The sequence below is a fragment of the Nyctibius grandis genome, chromosome 2, assembly GCF_013368605.1.
Source record: "Nyctibius grandis isolate bNycGra1 chromosome 2, bNycGra1.pri, whole genome shotgun sequence".
NCBI lineage: Eukaryota > Metazoa > Chordata > Aves > Nyctibiiformes > Nyctibiidae > Nyctibius > Nyctibius grandis.
Window position 1 is genome coordinate 5,008,389 of NC_090659.1, and position 21,020 is coordinate 5,029,408.

The 21,020-nt window shown below is 45.7% G+C and overlaps 1 protein-coding gene across 1 annotated transcript; it reads right to left on the minus strand.

Moving 5' to 3' along the window:
• Positions 1-4,019: 4,019 nt before the first annotated feature.
• On the minus strand, positions 4,020-15,743 carry STYXL2 (serine/threonine/tyrosine interacting like 2). Its single transcript, XM_068420575.1, has 6 exons — positions 15,586-15,743; positions 14,693-14,825; positions 12,174-12,268; positions 11,061-11,292; positions 10,086-10,303; positions 4,020-7,814 (listed from the first exon to the last, which is right to left on the minus strand). The coding sequence occupies exons 2-6, from the start codon at positions 14,803-14,805 to the stop codon at positions 4,981-4,983; spliced, it is 3,492 nt and encodes a 1,163-aa protein (XP_068276676.1). The 5' UTR covers positions 14,806-14,825; positions 15,586-15,743; the 3' UTR covers positions 4,020-4,980.
• Positions 15,744-21,020: the final 5,277 nt, after the last annotated feature.

A 21,020-nucleotide genomic window follows, 5' to 3' on the forward strand; every position in this document is an offset into this window, starting at 1 on the left:
ATTTTTATACATCTAAACAAATTAATATTTAGCGTTAGCCTCTTTGGCTTTCATTCATATCTTACTGTCTCCGTCCAATGTAGGTCCCGTTCTTAATTTGCCTTTTGTCTTCAGATCTCTTTTTGAACACTTCTCCTCTCCCAGCTCTCCAGCTTTCATCACTTTCTTACTTCTTACTTCACTCAGACCAGCATCAAATGGGTTTCTCTCTCATGTAGCCCTCCTTAACTTCTTTGCTTCCCACATACCCTGAGTTTCTACCTTGTTCAAAGGACATTAAGGAAACAGAGTAGTAGGAATGAGAGGCTGGCTGTGAAAAAATGCAGAAGGACTTAATGAGACTGAGAGACTGAGCACTAAGATGGCAGATGAAATTCAAGTCTAATAAATGTAAAGCATTACACATAAGAAAACTTAACATATAAAATGATTATTTCGGAGCTGACCATTGCCATCCAGCAACAAGATTTTGTGGATATAATAAATAGTTCCATGAAAATGTCACCTTGGTGATCAGAAACAGCTAAAAAAGCATGCAAACTGTTAGGAGTTCATAGAGAAGGAAGAGAGAACAGAATAAGGAAGGTCATTATGCCACAGGATAAATCCCTGCTGCACCTGCAGCCTGAATACTGTGTGAGGATTTGGTCCTTCATCTCAAACATGACCAAGCAGAACTGGAAAGGGTTCGGAGAAGAATGGCCAGGGTAATCAAAGACATAGAGCAGCTCCCATATGAGGAATGAGTAACTTGGGCTGAAAAACGGAGAGCTAAGGATGGGGCATAAAAAATAGAGGTGGGTAAAATCTTGTGGGGCATGTAGATACTAACGAGATTCTCTTGGCATCAAAGGGGGCTAGTGGGCAGCAGGTTCAGAACAGAAAAAAGGAGATGGCTTAGCATTCAGCATAGAGTAAGTTGTGGGACTTCTTGCCACAAGAGGTCACGGAGGCTAGTGGGTACAAGGCTATAATGGCTATAACTCAAAAATGGCTAGGCACCTCCATAGAAGGAAAATCTATCCAGGGCTATTAAATACAAAAATATCACATCTGGCTGAGGAAGTCCTTGAGTTGCAAATGATTAGAAGCGGAAGATCATGCTGGGGAAATATCACTTATATCACTGCTCTTATATTCTTCCCTAGGTATTCACTGTTGTTCTCTGTCAGAGACAGGATATTGAGCCAGATGGACCTTTGGTCTGACCCCATATAGCCTTTCTGGTGTTCCTGTGTTTATATTCTTAACTGACTGTATGGATGCTCCTTGCACTTTCACCTTCCACTATACATTGCCAAAAAACCACCTCTTGCATACAGCAGCAAACTGAGGCTGAGCAAAAATATCAGCCCCAGCGCATCTTTGCTGAAAAATCCTCCCTAGATAAATATGGATACTTACCTCCTCTTTTAATCTAGTGTCAGACCAGTGTCATTGCTGAAAAGCCATTCACTCTGCAGCTCCAGTCACCTGAAACAATCTCTGCAGACCTCTCCCCTCTCCCCGACTCCCTATCTCCTTCTAAATTCTCATCTTAAAACCTGACTTTCTAGACTGCCTTCAACCTCTCCATTTCTGTCTCTCCTGGTTATTGGTCTTATGACTGAATGCTTTAATATTTTCACCATGCAAGGTCTTTATGTCACCGTTTCATGTAATTTATACCTGTGAGCTGGAGCCTTTCCCTTCTCGCTTTCAAGCACAGGCTGTACACTGAATGGAGTCCAAAATGATCCCCACCCCCTTACTGCTTTGGGGGTTTGGCTTTATTAACAAGGATATAAGCAATAAGAAAATAAAGTTCAGCTATTTGTAGGGCTTCTCCCTCATGACTGCTCAGCCAGCATCTTAGATGGCCTCTCCCCAGCAAACCGTTTTTATCTCCCTTTTACACAAGTGAACTAATAAGCCACCTACCTCAGTGAGTCAGCAGAACCCACTTAACCCTTTCCCAGAAGGGTCAAAACTCGCTATCAGGATGGTTTGGCTCAGGCTCGTTATAGAACCATATTCTGCCCCACGGTCTTGAATAATTTATTTGTGCGGCAGACCTAGATTACTGTTTAAATCAAAATGCTACCCAAACAAAGGCTGTGCTGTACAGTGCAAAATGAAACCAATTACTACATCATATAATGCTCATCTTTTACAGTGCCAGCTGCCCCCTACAGCACTGCGGAGGACAGACAGTTGTGTGGAGAACAGCAGCCAGCCGTAGGAAGCGGGAGAGAGATTTTTCAGAGGGAAGCAGATAAAAAAGGTAAATTCAGTGCCAGAAGGTATTGCACACTTCCACTTTGATCCATCGAAACTTAAGACCTTTTCTAGACTGAAATTAAAGCAACCTCCAAATATGCATATGCAGAGCTGTTTTCCACAGAGCAACTTTACCAGGGATGAAGTAAAGAGGAAAATGCCTATCCATCCTAACACACACTGCAGAAATTCAATATAAAAGCTGAGAATGTGGATCAAAGCCTGGAATTCCGCTACTTTCAAAAAATACAACTCATAGAAGTATGCAGAAATAAGGAATACATTGTGTTATATATTATATTGTAGTCAAAGTGCACTATAAGCCTTATAGCATCTCTGGATGCCTGAAACATTAACAAGACCGTGTTCTTTATCTACTTCAAAAATGTAATCTGAGTTTACTCAAAAAACACCACACACAAGTAAAATATGTTCTTTCTCTTATTTTTCTACCCCTGTTATTGTTCAATCACCTGATTTTGAGACTCCATTCACCTGACAATAAGTAGCTATCATTTACCCTAGTCCTGGCTGCCAGAAAGAGTCATCTTTATCTTCAGAGAAGCAGGGGTAATGTCTAATCAGCGAGTTATAGTTGAGAGAAATGATGCTAAGTTTAGGAAAATTGGCTGCTGCATTTTGTTATCCGTAACCATTACTTAGATAGCATTGCTGATGTGCGTGGCGTCATACAGACAAGGACAAAGACCAGGCCCTTGCCCTGTGGAGCTTACTGTCTATATTACACAATTAAAATAGGGAGTGGTAGTAGCATAATAGTAATAGTGAGCTCTAAGCACAGCAGTGGGAGGGAGAGGAGATGACAAGAAAAAGAAAGACAAAACTTCCTGTGAGAGAGCAATACTGCATCATCCCTCCATTGTTGTTTTATATTCAGCTCTGCCAGAGGGATTTGTGGTTTCAAAATACAGTCTGTACAGAAGAGGGAACAGATAATTCCAGAGTAGAAATCAGGAGAAACTGGCCTAGGTGTTTGTAAGAGAGAGGTGGAGGATGTTGACTGGTGACAAAGATTTGGGTGCTTTGATGCATCAGGCACAGCGTCATATGAGCCACACGTGATGCTGTGGCAGGCCTGGCAGGTCATGTCACACAAAGAGGAACGGCTGAGGAAGCTGGGGTTGTTTAGCCTGGAGAAGAGGAGGCTCAGAGGTGACCTTATTGCAGTCTACAACTACCTGAAGGGAGGTTGTAGTGAAGTGGGAGTCGGCCTCTTCTCCCGGGCAACTAGTGATAGGACAAGAGGACACAGCCTCAAGCTTCGCCAGGGGAGGTTCAGGTTGGACATTAGGAAGAATTTCTTCTCAGAAAGGGTTATTAGACATTGGAAGGGGCTGCCCAGGGAGGTGGTGGAGTCACCATCTCTGGATGTGTTTAAGAAAAGCCTGGACATGGCACTTAGTGCCATGGTCTAGTTGACAGGGTGGTGTAAGGGCAACGGTTGGACTCGATGATCCCAGAGGTCTCTTCCAACCTGATTGATTCTGCGATTCTGTGAAAGCTCATGAGGCTCTGCAAGGCATGGAAGGACACAAGGCTCTTAACTTGGTGTACTCAGTTAACATGGAGACACTGCTCCTTCCACTCACTCTGAAAAGCGGGCTCTGTAGCTCATGATACAAACACCACATTAACTGTAACACACCAACTAAACCTACCATCTCCTAGAAACGAGCTTCCAAGTATCACATTCAACAGACATACAGTTTGTCCTCAGGTGCATGGTGCCTTACACCAACTTTTTAGTTATACATCATTTTATTATGAGGTCAGTTTGTGTATCACTCTTTTCTTTTAAGGCAATCATATTGAAAATCAATACATGACAATCTGACTATAGACATAAAAGCACAGACAGCTGAGCTGCACACATAAACCAAACTGAAGTCAGTACTTCAGAAACCCAGCCGAACCTAATGCTAATCCTAACCCTAACTCTGTCTCTTTAACTACATCAGAACATAATTTTTAGATGGCTGTTAATATTACTTCATTTTTCCTTTGTTGACTCAAAGCAGGAACCAACTATACTGGAGCAGAGATGACTCCATCTAATAGAAAACAATGGTACCACAGGAATACATTCATTACTGCATTGAACTTCTAAAAAGAAGGAGGCATCTTCTTTTTTTCTAGTATTTCACTTTGCTTCAGCTACTTAGTGAAGTAAAACAGTACATGTATTCCCCTGAATTGTCTTATTTCTGTAGACATTCATGAAAATGGAGCCTACCTGGCAATATCTTCTCAGTGGTATAAAGTAAAACTGATTAAGAGAGGAACATTCTTCAAGTTGCTAGAAAAGGCTGTTGGCTTCTTCCATTTATGATCAAAAAGATCCTAGATAAAATATGTCCAGTCTTTAATGAGACAAGGAAATTGAAATAACCAAAATGGGATGCGATTGGTATTTTGAACTGAGGTGCCACCTTTACTTGCTTTTGCTGCTGAAACACTGTCTAGCTCCTAATGGCTTCTAACATTGTGTTCCTACCTGCACTGATCATTTAACACTAGCATCTTCTTTCTGACAAACCACAAACACTTCCAAAACTTGACCTCTTCCCTTTATCGCTTTTGATTAAGAAGAGCACTATCTGCAGGAAATGCCCTACAAACCACAAAGGATTATCAGAAATATAATGATGAGTGATTCAGGGACTCTGTGGCTCTGCTTGTGTTCCTATAATCTGATCTTGGTCACTCTTCCCTTCGCCGCCGGAGCTTTGCTGTAGTTTCCTCTAGTCGGCTTCTCCAAGCAGCAATAATGGCATCATCATCCATCTCTTCTTCCTCTTCTTTACGCATGCTTCGCCTGTACTGAGAGAACTCTCTAGATGCAAATCTTTCTTCGCTTTGTTCCACTTTTGCCTCCTTCTTTCCATCCTCTTCAGACTTTGAAAAGCTCTGGGTGAACTTTCTCTTAGCTCCAAATTCTGACGTGTCTGACCTGGCCTCCTCTTCACATGCCTCCACATGATGAGATCTAACTCGACTCTGTGTAGATGGTTCAGAGGATCCAGAATCAAAGGAAGGTTCAGGTGTGCGGCTGAAAACATGCAGCTCTGGGCTCTTTTCTCTGGAACTTGTTGTTTCACTGACCCTTGACCTTGTGAACTTATACATCTTTTTGTCCTCTTTTGCAGAAGCAGAGGAAAATCTTGACATGGTTCTCAGTGAATCTCCTTTTGACTCATAGGAAGAACAGCTGTCTAGCTCTTCTCTTTGGGATCTGGAGAACCTGTAACTGGATGTTTCAGAATCCATCTCTCTAACTTTGGATGATCTGCTGTATTTCTCTTCAGCCTTCTCACTTTGATCATAATATGATGGTGGTTCTCTTTCTCCTTTCAGGCCATTGAGCCACTTGGTAATATCAGTCTCTATCTCTGACTTCGGTGCACCTGTGTTTGCAGATGGACTGGACAGATCACAGATTGTATCAGTTCTGTCAAGATCTGCCTGCAAGGGGCGCCTGTGGCTGTTTGTTGTACTCTCTCTGTCATCTTCTATTCCATTTTCCTCTCCTTTGGTCATCTTTTTTTTAAATAAAGTGCTGCGTTTATTGTCACTGATCACCTTTTCAATTTGATAATCTGACATCTTCTCTCTCATTTCCATCTGCATCTCCTTCTCCTTCCTCCTGAGTTTCTTTAGGTCAACGTCATCAGCAAAGAGGCTGTACAGTGGCTTGCTTGTCTGTGTTGTCTTCAAGTGTGAACTAGTCCCTTCTGTCCTTGCGCTCACTGAGGTACTGCAAGACAGGACAGACTGAGACTCAGCCCTGTGCATGTCCTGCTGGCGAAGCTGAGAGGTAGCAAGAGATGAGCCACTCTGAGCACTGAGAAGAGAAACCTTATCATCATCTACACGCCTGCCAAGGTCTCCTGACATTATGCTGGAGGCCATTGCAGACGATGGACGGGACAGCATCATGATCTCATTTTGTTTTTGAGCAATGGTTTCACTGACCACATTAGCAATCCAGTTCTGAATGCTTGCCATGGATATTGTGTCAGCTGGGCCAACTGGGAGATTGGGAGGGGGTATACTTGGCATCTGAGGCTGCATTGCCCCGGTGCTGCTCCGGGTCTGTGACAAAGATGAATGATTTGTCTGCATGCTCATTGCAGAAGCTGCATCCTCGGCACCACTTGCAGAAGGCGCTGAGGGCCAGAAAGCTGACAGTGGAATACTCCCACTCATCGTGCTGTCTGTCTCCCAGCTGCACATGGACTGGCTTTCTTCTAAAATTTTCTTTGAGCGTTCAAGGAGTTCTACACGCCTCTGTTTCTTTTTGGCTGAAGCAGAATCCTCACTTTTGGCAAACTCCACAAATTCCTCCTTGCTTTCAGTGCCCAGCTTCTTCTGCCGCTTCATTTTCCAAGCCTGGTAAGCAGACAGGTTAATATCTGACAAACTTTTCCCTTCTGTCCCCTCCCCACCTGCCTGGCTGCCATCTTCTGCTGGAGATGCTGCAGATGATGATTCTAAATCCTTCTTGTGAAAGCCAAACTGGATCCTCTTGACCTTCCATCTTTCTAGAGGAGTCAGCTTGTCTTTGTTCTTTTGGCAGAAATTGTAAAAGGAGCTACTGTCTGAAAACACGCTCTCCTCATCCACATCCCTTTCCTTTCTGCCTGTTTCTGGGGATTGTCTCTCTCCACCATTTTTATTCTTAGAACGATACCTCTGAGCAGCTTCCTTCTCAATCTCCACAAGCCTCTGGTTCCACATGTCCCAAGTGCTCTCTGAAGACATGGAGCCTGTGCGGCTCCTCCTCATCCTGCTAAAGCTACTGGCTTCCAGCTGTTGTTTTAGGGTTCGGATCTCAAAACTGCTCACACTCTCAACATCACTGAATTCACCTGATGGGTAAGGTCTTCCTCCCATGCTGGAACCTCCATCCTCCTCCCTGGGTGAACCCTCCATTTGGTATTTCTCATTTCTGCGCTGCCAGTCATGGATCCTCTGTTCCACATCCTCCTCAGATTGTTCCCCTTCCTGATCCAGAAGCTTTGGAGATGTTCTTCCATGGTTAACTCCGGGTTCCTTTGCAGGCAGGCCTTGTTTCTTCCTCCATTCCTCATACAACTGTTCCTCTTCCTCCTCACTGATGAGGGTGGAGTGTTTGGAAACCCAGCTAGTTTTTCCTGCCAATGAAGAGCTCATAAGACTACCCAGCAGGCTGCTGGTGTCCTCTTCCTCTACTGTGATGGAGTGGGCTTTGGCTCCCACGATGCTTTCTGAGTCCTCAACTCCAGACAGGCAGGAAGAAGTCCCTGCATGGACAACAGGACTTTGACTAGGAGTGACTTCTTCATCTCCAGTATGCTCCGACTCTCGTTCCTCCAACAATTGCTCATTGAGCTCCCTCAGCTGTTTCAGAAAGCCATCATTGGGGTAAATGGCACGCTTCTTCCTCAGAGTCATCAGAGCCTCCAGAATGGTCATGTGGTGGTAGATCATCAGGTAAGCAGCCACCAGCACAGCTGAGCGACTGATTCCCATTTCACTGCTGACAAGGATTTTGCCTACAGATATGGAATATAAAAGTAATTAGCGATTTCCAATAACAGAGAGAGGTTGCTCTGATATGTAGCACAAAAGCATTCTCTGAATAGTGTTAAAAATTAGACAGATTATTTGCTTCAGTGACTGAAGCCAGTACTAAATACTTGTTAGCTTTGTCTTAATAAAAATCTTCACTTCCCCAGATAATCAAACAGCTTATAATAGGTATCAGAAAGACAAGTGATACAGTAGTCTTGACTTGCTGGGCTGACTTAGGGTAAGACATTTAAGCTTTCCATGCTTCAGCTTCCCCATATGCAAAAAGGGAGATATTAGCATTAGCCTCCAGGAAGGTATGGAAAGGATAAGCAAATAACTTTCAATTTTTATAAGGCACATTATAGTGTTTAAATACAATTTTATATTAATTTAATTGTATTTTTTCCAGAATTCAGATCTGCTGTTTTGCAACTGTTTGTAACTCAAACAGTTACGTGTAGACTGGCTGGAGGCCAGAGTTGTAGTATATCTCAGGAGAACCAAGCAACTAGCAGAAGAGAGCTAATTTTGACTCTGACGAACTGTTACAGCTGCTCCAAACTACTGGGACCCACCGTTCTGTAAATAGTGACTGCAAGAGCTGGAATCAAAGTTGAGGATCTGCTTTGTTTCATGGCATTTACACAGAAACCACCTCTTGCAGAAACTAAGCTTTGGCACAGAATAATTGTTTTTAAAGTTACTTTTATAGCAAATTAAAGAAAAGCTTGTAAATATAAAGAGAGCTTAAATGAAGCTTTGCTACTCTGCAAATAACTGGAATGACTGTTTCTACATGTGTGATAAATTCCAGTTTAATCAAACTGTTTGCACTGAAACTTAACGAAGCCAGTTTAAACACCACCTTTCTGTCTGTCAATATGTTACAAGTATTTACCTAATGTACCTATTCCTACAACCCCAAAATGTCTTTTACACCTTTCTAGGCATCAGAAGCCTCAGTTGCCTTCCAAGTGTTTTAACAGCCAGTAAAGCCTATCTAACAGCTCACCAAAAGGGGGAGATCTCATTCCTCTGCTTGCTTTTTAGGCTCCTCTGTCTCGCTGCATCCTTTCCTGTGTGGGCTCTGGTACTCACCGAGCTCTTTAATGAGCCAGTTCAGCTCACGAACCCAATGGAAAACCATCTCTTCCCTGTGCCACGGGTACAGAGATGGGTAGAATGTCCTTCCTCGTGTTGTTGTTGGTGAGCTATTAAAATTGGCTCAACTTTTCTTGTGTAATAACAAAACTTCTCACTTTTCTTACTGTCACTTCTACTAGAAGGGAACCTGTTGTCTCTCTACAAAATCTCAATGCATTGAATACATATGTATGAAGAATATCAGTGATATCACTGATTGTGGTGTTCATTTTCATAGCGAATTCCATAAAGATATTTTTAACTGTCCACTGAAGCTGCAACAAAATGACCAGTATGCACTGGAGGTCCACAGAATAACAGCTGCCATGGAACTGGAGTCCAACAAATTATACAGTAGCGTGGGTGTAGACACTCAGGGGGTCAACCCAGCTGTTTGGACTGTTCTGTTTGTTAGCCTCAAGCTTCGCCAGGGGAGATTCAGGTTGGACATTAGGAAGAATTTCTTTTCAGAAAGGGTCATTAGACATTGGAAGGGGCTGCCCAGGGAGGTGGTGGAGTCACCATCTCTGGATGTGTTTAAGAAAAGACTGGACATGGCACTTAGTGCAGTGGTCTAGTTGACAGGATGGTGTAAGGGCAACGGTTGGACTCGATGATCCCAGAGGGCTCTTCCAACCTGGTTGATTCTCTGATTCTGTGATTCTGTGATTCTAGTAAATCAGCCTCTTCTTTTGTAGTAAGCATCCTGGCAAAACTGAAACTCGCAGTGTACAGGAATATATCAATATATATAGTATTATATAATATCAATATAAAAATGTATTTATTGGAGCAGGGCTTCACCTCTTTGCAATAGCAGGGTACTTTCAAAGCAGCCAAGGGAGGTGGCTCGCAGCCAGTTTTGAGTCTGAAGACATGGGGCTTGCAGCAGGGGCTGCTGGGCTGCCTCCTCTCACTAGTTTGCCCTCTCCTGTTTTGAATGAGGCATGGCAGAAATGGGCAAGGAAGCGTTCACCGTAGCTGGATGCAAAGAACACAGTATCTGCCTTCTACCCAATTACAAATGTGGCATTGGCTGTTTATCAGAGTAACGCTTCCACCCATTAATTCCCAAGCATTCCAGAAACACTGTAATCTTCTCCTCTTACCCCTGTAAGTGAGCAGCGCTTCGTCAAGGAACTCTGCAGCTGGACGGAAGTGTTTGGAGATATCCATATCTGGAAAATCATCCACCTCAATGCCCAGGTACTGGATATTCAGACCGTTGTAGAAACCTGGTCCTGTGTATACGCCTGTACCATGAGCTGCGTTCAAGACATGCGTGATGCCCAGTCTCTTCAAACGGCTTTTGTTCACTGCAACAGTTCTTCAGAAAAGAAAAAAGGATGTTAGATACCAGTGCTCTTATTTCAGGTAGGAGAGAAGCTGTCTGCTAACAAGGTCTACAGAGCTCCCAGTCTGTGTTACTCATCCAACACACAGCTCCACTCAGACCTTAATGTCCTTTGAGAGTTCTACAGGTATTTCTTTCCAGTACTCACTGGGAAAAGAAAACGAGAAACCTGCACTCACCAGTAGAGCTGCATGCTCAGCTTCCACTCCAGCTTGATTTTAAACTCATCCTGCCATCCTAGGTTCAGGCTGTTTACTTATTTCTCAATTTTTATCACTCCTTAATTGATGCTTTACACTATATCCCCTTCTAATTCTGTCTGGTCACTTGCACTGGTGTCTCAGACAGCTGAGCCATGGTACAGAAGACCATTTCCACTCAATATTTGCTACAGCATTTCTTTTTAACTCTCTTTTACATAACAAAGATTTTAGTCCCAATTTCAGGGCCAAATCCAAGCAGAACAGTGTAGTTTGGGCTCATTTGCCTTTTCCTCTCCTAAATTGTCAAAGCATCAATATAGCATAGGAAAGCTGCTGATTCTGTTCCAGAAGTATTTACTTTTCAGCGCACAGAGATCTTTGTGAGCATATTCTGAAAAACACTGTGGGGCTCTCTAGGGATAAAAGGTATTAGATGTAGGCACGTATTACATGTTATGCCTTCAGTGGTTCCATCTGACCCTTCACTGGGCATCTTGTGCAACTTGATGACAAAAGCTGACACTCACTTTTCTGCTATGAAGACATTAGGCCAGACTTCATCCACAGCATCCCTGGGGGTCTCCAGCCTGTCCTTCACAAGTGCCCTCTGCAAGTCCATCACACATGGCGTGTTAAACAAGCTGGTGTCATCAATCTTTTCCTTAACTCGGTTGTACAGGTCTTCCACCATCAGCTGTTGCGCAGACTCTAACATCCTGGGAGGTGCTGAATCTACCTTGGCATCCTTTGTCTTCAGTTCTGGAATAAACTGACATTGTAACTAAAAACAATGCAAATATATGACCTGTCATTCTTTGTTCTCGGGACAAGCCTTGTGGCTTGCTTTTTTTCCCAGTAACATCACACCGTCCTGTCTGCAATGTGTACATGTACATGCTTTATCTAGCAGCCTTAAGGCAGTTAGTAATGGGAAGAGCATAATGGACTGTCCTCTCAGGCCAGAGACCCTCACTGGCCAAAGGCCTGAAAGTAAGGGCATGCTCATTCTAGCCCCAGAAGAATGCAGTTGCTCTCCACAGCTTCCTGAGGAGGAGAAGTGGAGAGGGAGGTGCTGAGCTCTTCTCCCTGGGATCCAGTGATAGGACACGTGGGAATGATTCAAAGCTGCACCAGGGGAGGTTTAGACTCGACACAGGGAAGCAGTTCTTTATCAAGAGGGTGGTCAAACACTGGAACAGGCTTCCCAGAGAGGTGGTCGAAGCCCCATCCTTGTCAGTGTTTAAGAGGCATTTGGTCAAAGCCTTTAATAACAAGGTTTAGCTTTTGGTCAGCTCTGAAGTGGTCAGGCAGTTGGACTAGATGATCATTGTAGGTCCCTTCTAACTGAAATATTCTAGTCTAGTCTAGTCTGTTTAGTTTGTTGCAGCGAGCAGCCAGCAATCAAACTGTATTCACCACTGTGGTACATGATTCTGCCACAGATTCAGTGCTCAAATTCAAAGCAAGTCACCAAACCTTTCTGTAAATTGTTATTTCTTTGTGTTCTTCACCTCTGCCTCAGGTGGGGTTTTCTCATGAAGGCTTTTTTATCATTTTAGAATTTCTGGATGACAAAGGCAAAACAAGTGCAACTCAAGTCTCTGTTACTTATATAGTTCTTTTACCCTTCCTCCTCTTACCTTCATTGATTATTTGTTTGGCAGCCACAGCAGATGACAGATGGATTGGGTCCATGAAGATGCTCTCTGTATCAGTGTTCGATATCACTGAATACCTGCCAACCAACCACACTGCCTGTTAGGCAAATGCCCTCCACTGGGATCCCATCTCCAGGACTTTAGTCCTTTTCACCCATTCCAGAAGAGAGCAGCAGGGAACTGGAGCAGTGAGGATCCTTTGATGGTAGATGGGAAGCCCCAGCTCTTCTCCCTCCCTCACCCCCACCCTGCTCTCCAGCGTGGCACTACGGGCGTCAAATATGCCTCAGTATCCAGTGTTCGCAGGATGTAGACCTGCAGTTTGCAGGTCCCATGGGGAGGAGCTGCAGTGGGCTGGAAGTGCAAGAGAACGGACTGGTGGAGGAGTTTTTGGGGACAGAAGATCAGTGTTTGGTTTGAGACTGGGAGGGGGATGGATCACAAGGAGCAGTCTCACAAGTAGCTCTCAGACAGACAGACATAAACATTGTCCTAACTAGAATTTTTTGAACAATTCAAGATGGATTACGCTAGAAAACTGTTGTGGGGTTTTTTTTTCCTGTTAACTAATTGCCTACAAACATCCTTTGAGTTATCACAAGCTGCAATGCAAGCTTTAAGATTGAAGCCTGTGAATCTCTTCCTCAGTACACTGGTCACTTCATAGCATGAATCTGTGGTCAGGCTCTCCACTCACATAGTGTCGTCTAACTGCAGCTCAGAAACAAATATGAAACCCACCAACACCTTCAAGGGAGTTCTTTGACACGCAGCATGATTTACATAAGTTTTTGTTATGCAAAAAAGGGCCACAATCTTGGAAACAAATATATTTCCATTTGGGTCCACCTGTACAGTCCAAGCAAATCTTCTCTTCTTATTTAGACCATCTTAAAATATTTTACAGAGCTTTTTCCCTGATTTATCCCTCTCCATTTCCTTCCAAACAGATGGTACAGATCATTAGGACAAGTTTGCTGCTACCACAGAAGCAGCAGCAGCAGCAGGCGGCAATGCAGACTTGCAGTACTTGCAACACACCGTTTTTGTTTAATTAAGGCAGGAGGGGGAGGGTGATTAATATGCAGTCAGGGTGCAGCAAAGTGTCTGGAGAGCTAAACTGCTTTCATTCTCCAGAATCAAAATGGAGGGCACAGCTGCTTAATGGGCTTGTCTAGGTCGTTTAGTTGGGTTCCAGCACTTGTCAACGGCGACTGAAAGTAATCTTCTTCTAGCTCTTCAAAGGAGTTTATGAGATGAGCAAGGGGAGTCTCAGTCTCATTTACAGGAGCTGACACAAATTTGCAGCTATGTTCTGCCTTCAATTCCTTTCGCTGTAAAGGTTGCCTCCAAGCTCAATAAAAAGATAACAGTTGGTAATAACCTGCTGCCACAGCCTCAACACACTTTACCTGTAGCTGCCCCAAGCATCCATGAAGCACACAGGTGCAGAACTACCCAAGCCTGGATGCTTCAAGGGCCTCCTTCTGCTTGGGAAGGACCTTGCCATTTTCATCATTGCTTTTGACATTGACAGCAAGAAAAAAAAGGAGGGGAGAAAAAAAAAGGGAAGGGAATAAACTGGGGAGGTGCTTTTGGGGTTCATTTTGAGTGACTGATGAGCAGTAGGAGAGTGATTTACCAAGTTCAATACATAATTTTACTTCATGTGAGCTCCCTGAACTTCCTAAACAATTTTAAACGCATGTAGTTAAATGAAATAAGCGCTCTGTCTTCATTTTTCTGCAGCGTGCCACAGTTAATGGGAAATATTTCATAACCTCCTACTTGTTGAGGGCCACTGGGGCAGGTTCTTTCCAAATTTGATCCCTACTCCCTGCCTTCAGCTAAAGCATCTCAAAGCGTACAGAAAGTCCTGCAGAGCATTTTGCTTTAGGAAGAGTACAAAGGGATGTATTTTTCCTTGTATTAGGAGAAAACACATCTAATCATGCTTGTTTTGCTTGAGGTAACTCAATTTCTGCTTGCGCTGTGACAGCCTCCTGTTCAGTTCCTGAAGCCTGTTGCTTAAGATGGCTCTGAACCAAACCCAAATCCGAAGACCCTCAGTCTTTCTGGGGCTGGGAAAGGCTAATACCGACATTAAAAAGTCCACACGTCCTTATAATGGACACAAAGACGGGGCTGAATTTGGGAAGAGTTGAAATCCGAATCAGAAGTTTCAGCGTGAGGTGGACATGAAGGATAGAGAAGAGCCATGATACCACCCCATAGTAATGCTTTCTGTAATTAATTTATCCCGCTCCGTGTGTGCATACACTCTCAGGGGAATGGATTAATTAGCTCAGGAGTCCTGTCTCTGCAGTGTCCCTCCTCGCTGGCACACTAACCCCCGCCTCAGGGAGGGGAGGGAAGCCCTGGGCTCCACGCTTGATCCAAGCGCCTGTGCAGAGAAGAGGCAGCAGAAGAGAAGGGAAGGCAAGCTCATCTACCACGTGCTCCCAGGAGGCCATGGCAGCCCCTGCAGCAAACAGACTCACCGGCTGGGCGAGGGGCTGCGGAGATAGTGGGCCTGCACGGCCTTCACGTCCGGTCCCTCGTCCTCCTCATCGGGCACCGCCGGCTCGCTGTCCGAATCTCTGCCGCTGGCCATGGCAGCTGCAAGAGGATCCGCTACAAGGGGGGCAGGGCAGGAGGGAGGGCGGTTACAGAGGTCCACGCAGGAGGCCGTCCCTGGCCACGGGGCGACGGTGGCAGGGCGGGTATGGCAGAAGGGGTCCCACATCTTGCTCCCACCACCCTGTGAGCAGCCCTTGCTGTGCGCCAGCCACGCAGGCTCCTCTGCCAGGGTGCCTGCCGCTCCCGAGGCCTCGTGCAGCTCCCTGGCTGCTGCCAGCGAGCACCGGTGCCCTTCTTGCCTCGTGAGTAAGCGTGCAGGAAGGCCAGGAAGGAAGGGCTGGCGGGGCAGAAACTCTATCCCCCCTCTGGCCTGCTCAGCCCATGCGCCATGGCTGGAAGGAGCCGTACACAGCCAGAGCCGGGCTGGAGGGAGCGTCGGGGGCAAGAAACATGAGATCTCGCCTCCCCAAAATGAAACACTCCTAAAGCTCAAGGCCGAAGGTGATTTAAGCCTCAGGACTTTGTCCTTGTAATCCCTTGTGGGGAGCCTGCCGTGCCCGCCCTGGGCGCGGGAGAGCGAGGGGGCCATAGCTCGGTTCGGAGCATAAAAACGCAGCAGCCGCCCCTTCCCTGCGGCCGGCCAGAGTGGCTCCTGCCTCGCCGTGCCACAACAGCTGCCGGTGGCTCCAAAGGGCCCCAGCAGCTGGCCTCAGGCGGGGGGACCACAGCCATATGCCACCAGCGGGGCTGAGGAGCGGGTGCCGCCCACGGGGCAGCAAGCGGGGAGGCAGGGGAGCAGGGAAAGGGCACTTACCCCCTGTGCCTGGACGAGTCCACCGAGGGGTCCCTGCTGGAGGCACGGCAAAGGAGTCCAGTGAAGAAGACAGGAAACCTGGCAGGGAAGAGTACTGGGGGGAGAGAAATCAGCTGCCCCCTCTCGCTCTCTCTGTGGCTTCTTCATCAAGGGGCAGGACAACTGCCAGCACCAAACCTTTATCAGCTTTCTAAATATAGTGGTGTTCTGACGCTGGCTGCTGGATTGCACAGGGAAAGAATTCAGTGCCTCAGAGAGGGCAGCTGGTCAAGCACTTAACTCCTTCCCCGCTGTGGGCTGGATCCTCCGACATTTCCCAGTTGGAAGAGGAGCCCAGAGCCAGTAAGGCTGGACCTCCGCCTGTAGAGAGCCTCCAGGCAACTGGGACTCCACTGGGCACAACTTTAAAAGTGGTGGTATGACCTCTGATGCCCTTGGCAAACACAGTGTGGGATGAGCCACTCCAAGCTTACTAGAAGCAAGCTACCTGTCAACTACCTAGACTTCTGTAAGGTCTTTGATACAGCCTCCCACAACATTCTTACCTCTAAATCGGAGAGAGGTGGATTTGATGGATGGACTATTCAATGGATAACAAATTGGCTGGATGGCTGCATCCAGTTACAGTCAACGGCTCAGTGTCCAAATGGAGCTCAGTAACAAGTGGTGTCCCTCAAGGATCTGTATTAAGACTGATACTGTTCAGTATCTTCATTAATGACATAGACAGTGGGACTGAGTGCACCTTCAGTGAGTTTGTGGGTGGCACCAAGCTGAGTGGTGCGGTTGATTCGCTGGAGGGAAGGGGTGTCATCCAGAGGGACCCTGACAGGCTTAAGGAGTGGGCTCATGTGAACCTCATGAGGTTCAACAAGACCAAGTTGCAAGGTCCTACACCTGGGTCAGGGTAATCCATAATATCAGTACAGGTTGGGGGGTGAAGGGATTGACAGCAGCCCTGTGGAGAAGGACTTGGGGATAGTGGTAGATGAAAGATTGGACATGAGCCGGCAATGTGCACTCGCAGCCCAGAAAGCCAACTGTATCCTGGGCTGCATCAGAAGAAGCGTAACCAGCAGGTCGAGGGAGGTGATTCTGCCCCTCTGCTCTGGTGAGACCCCACCTGCAGTACTGTGTCCAGCTCTGGGGCCCCCAGCACAAGACAGGGACCTGCTGGAACAGGTCCAGAGGAGTGCCACCAAAATGATCAGAGGGCTGGAGTACCTCTCCTATGAAGACAGGCCGAGAGAGTTGGGGTTGTTCAGCCTGGAGAGGAGAAGGTTCCATTGTGGCCTTTCCAATACTTAAAGGGGGCTTGTAAGAAAGATGGAGAGAGACTTTTTACCAAGGCCTGTAGTGGCAGGACAAGGGGCAATCATTTTAAACTAAGAGGGTAGATTTAGAGTAGATATAAGGAATAAATTCTTTACAATGGGGGCAGCGAGACACTGGAACAGGTTGCCTGGAGAAGCTGTGGATGCCCCATCATTGAAGTGTTCAAGGTCAGGTTGGATGGGGGTTTGAGCAACCTGATCTAGTGGAAGATGTCCTTGCTTATGGCAAGGAGGTTGGACTAGGTGATCTTTAAAGGTCCCTTCTGACCCAATCCATTCTGTAGTTCTATGACTGTATGATTAGCTGATTTCTGTTCTTGGAAGAGCTAGGACTGAGGTACACTATGACTCCTCCAATGCCTTTTCAAAGAGGAAACTTCCAGTTCCCATCTCTTGACTCCCCAGCTAAGTTCATGGGCCAGGCTGGTCTGAGGCAGAACCAGATGAAAGCCTAAGTGCTATTTACCTGTACTGGGGAGCTCCAGTTCTGAGTCATGCAATAACATCCCACTGTTGATTCCTTTTGCAAACAAACAAGCAAGGAAGTGGCAAAGAGAACTGACCTATCTCATACCACAGATATCTTTATTGCTGCATCATGCTGGGCAGGGCCTGCATACCCCCCTTGCTTCTTACTTGAGTCCTGCATCCCCACATGGGGATGAGGCCACATCTGCAGGGATGCCACATCTTGGCAGGGAAGAGCCGTGAAACAGACACTCAAGTCTTTGTGTGCTCATAGCTTAGACTTGTGTTAATACAGATACTGGGGTGAGCAAGCAGGAACAAAAGCAAGTGGTATATTGAATCTCGGCATCATATCAAGGGGAGAAATGGATTACTGATCACAGCTTTGAAGAGATCCTAATGGTTTCATGTACTAAAAGAGGATGAATTGTGTCAATCCTACAGCTGCCTCACAGAATCACAGAATCAACCAGGTTAGAAGAGATCTCTGGGATCATCGAGTCCAACCGTTGCCCTGACACCACCATGTCAACTAGACCAGGGCACTAAGTGCCATGTCCAGTCTTTTCTTAAACACCTCCAGAGATGGTGACTCCACCACCTCCCTGGGCAGCCCATTCCAATGTCTAATGACCCTTTCTGAGAAGAAATTCTTCCTAATGTCCAACCTGAACCTCCCCTGGCGAAGCTTGAGGCTCTGTCCTCTTGTCCTATCGCTAGTTGCCTGGGAGAAGAGGCCGACAAGCCTCTCAGTAACAAGCTGTAAGTGGCTGGACATCTGTCATTGGTGATTAATACATCCATTCTTAGATGAACCCAAACTGAACATGGCTAGGTGTTGTCCTTTTACGTGGGAGAGATGGGATCTTGATGGAAGGTTCCTCTTTGTCTGAACTTAACAGGAGTTACTACCATTTACAGTGTTAGCAGTATGCTACCTGTGCATTAATCCTCATTGGCTTTTCTAGGTGAGCGTTACCAGAGCATGTATTTTTTGGCAAGACAATGAAGCCACCCTGGTTTCCTATTAAAGCTTGTCATATCAATGGCAGTTTCGTTTAAATAAACTAATAATAACCCCTAAAAATCCTATATATCAGCAAAAAGATTTCCCAGAGCTGCAGCCATCAGCAAAAAATAAGACTTTAAGGGTTTGCATTGCTAGTGTCAGTCTATGCTACGACACAGGCCTGCGTTAGCCTAAGTAGGGCCATGGCAAAGCTTTGGCAGTGTTTCCAGTACCTGTGGTGGTTCTTTTAGCTGTGGTGCCAATGCCTGTGAGTTTTGGCAGCTCACGCTAGACAGGGAAAGAAAGTCAACCCAGAAACAAAATCAAAATCTCTTAAAATTGCAGCTGTCCCAGTGTTTCTGTTTGAGCAGCTCTACCGACTCCTCAAAGGTAAACTCTACATTTATCAACAGCTCCTGAGGCCCCCAATGAGAACTGTCAGGGAAAAGTGACAGGATATAAGTGCCTAAATACCTTTTCCGATCTAGGCCTAAAAAACTAACAAAAGCAATAAATAAAGTGCATCTAAACAAGTGTCTTAATATCAGATTTATGTAAGTATCAGGTGTTGAAGCACATGCTCTCTATGATAGCTAGGAAACCAGACTTATCTAGCTAAGTATCCAAAACTCATCAATCTGTGTCAACTTATTTACTTGTAATGCAACTGAGTGACTGATAGAGGCAGGGTAAAGCTGTTCCCACAGTGAATCATTTCCCCTCCAGTATTTCTGCATGGACACCAGTTAAGGCAGCCTGTCCAAGTTACGGACAGTGAGGCGAGATCCAGTGCCTGTCCCTCCTCCTCAGTGCAGTGGAACTAGACGCAAGTCAATATGCTTAGAGAGGATGCACCTTGTAACTTTTACAGTTAAATGACAAATTTATGTGGAAATAATGCATTTGTTTCAGGGTTAACATGCAGTTAATCTACATACCATCTTCTAGACAGTAAGGTTAGCCTGGAGAAGAGGAGGCTCAGAGGTGACCTTATTGCAGTCTACAACTACCTGAAGGGAGGTTGTAGTGAAGTGGGAGTCGGCCTCTTCTCCCAGGCAACTAGTGATAGGACAAGAGGACAGAGCCTCAAGCTTCGCCAGGGGAGGTTCAGGTTGGACATTAGGAAGAATTTCTTTTCAGAAAGGGTCATCAGACATTGGAAGGGGCTGCCCAGGGAGGTGGTGGAGTCACCATCTCTGGATGTGTTTAAGAAAAGACTGGACGTGGCACTTAGTGCCCTGGTCTAGTTGACAGGGTGGTGTCAGGGCAATGGTTGGATTTGATGATCCCAGAGGTCTCTTCCAACCTGGTTGATTCTGTGATTCTGTGAAGTTGGTACAGTGTCTGTCAGGGACTGTAACCAAGTTATTTTGGTGAATAGTCAAAGCTGTTACGCAGAGAACTGAGAATTAACAGAGGAAATATGGGCAGATGGTGTACAGTGATGGCATTTCTGTCACTATCTCTGTTCATCAGATTCAGTTAAAATATTAAATGGGAGCAAAACTCAAAGTGTGGAAGCTAGAGTAAAGATCCTACATGTCTCTCCTTGGAGCCTGTGGGATAAAGTCACAAAGATCTTAAAGCAGACACCTGCTTTTGAGGTAGCCTCCTTCAACAATCAAAACAGAGTTCATCAGTATTACCACTACATTGTGAGTATGATTCATTTAATCTGAAAATGATGCCTGAAGACATGAAGTCCCCATCTAAGATGCCTAAAAAGATCACTCACACCCTAAAAGTGACTTTGCCTCTCAAATGGCTAGAAATAGAGCATAGATTACTATCCCAGATGGAGACATCCCATGCTGCCTATTGGCAGTGAGGAGTTTAAAAGACATGCTAGCCAGCTGCACTCAATTAAATGTCATGTCAGATATTTGCCTGAGCTGCCATCAGTCCTTTTATTCTTCAGTCAATTATAGCAGCGGTTATTTGTGCTTTCCAAACACCCATCCAGAATACGTGAGCAGCGGCCGGACTTTCACTGCACATGCCTCAGCAGATACGTAGCTAGCGTGCTACAAGCCATGGATTGGTCCATCTAACAGCCTTTTTCATCGGAGAGATAGAAAATACCTTGGGTACATAGAGCTGTTGTGCAAGCCACCCACCGGGACAGTTGAACAGTAGGCATAAGAGCATAAGAAGCTAGCTGAGATGCATCTCACTTATATTTAGATAACCCATAAGGCATCAGATTCTCATAAATTACATATTCTTACAGGTATTTACAGTAAGTGGAGTTAAGCACGTCAGTTCCTTAAAGCCTGCATGTGGGCAGCTGCCTGCATTGTGAAACACTTCAATGCCTTTTTAACTCTGGCCCTAGGCTCCCTTAATAAATATTTAACATGAATGAGGCTTATCCTCCCCTAGTTACATGTCATCACATGCATGACTTCAGCTGTTGTACTGTACCCTCCCAGTTACCGCACCCTTCGGTTTGCCTCTTCTCTTGCTTTATGTACCTGTGCGTTAGGAGAAACTGGGGAAGGCAGTTTAATTGGGGAAGAAAGTTCACAACTGGGGAAGGAGTTCACAAGTCTCCTCTCTGCCCCTAGGCAGACAGCAGCAAGCGATGTCAAAGCCTACTGGTGATCTGGCTTGTCATTCTGCCG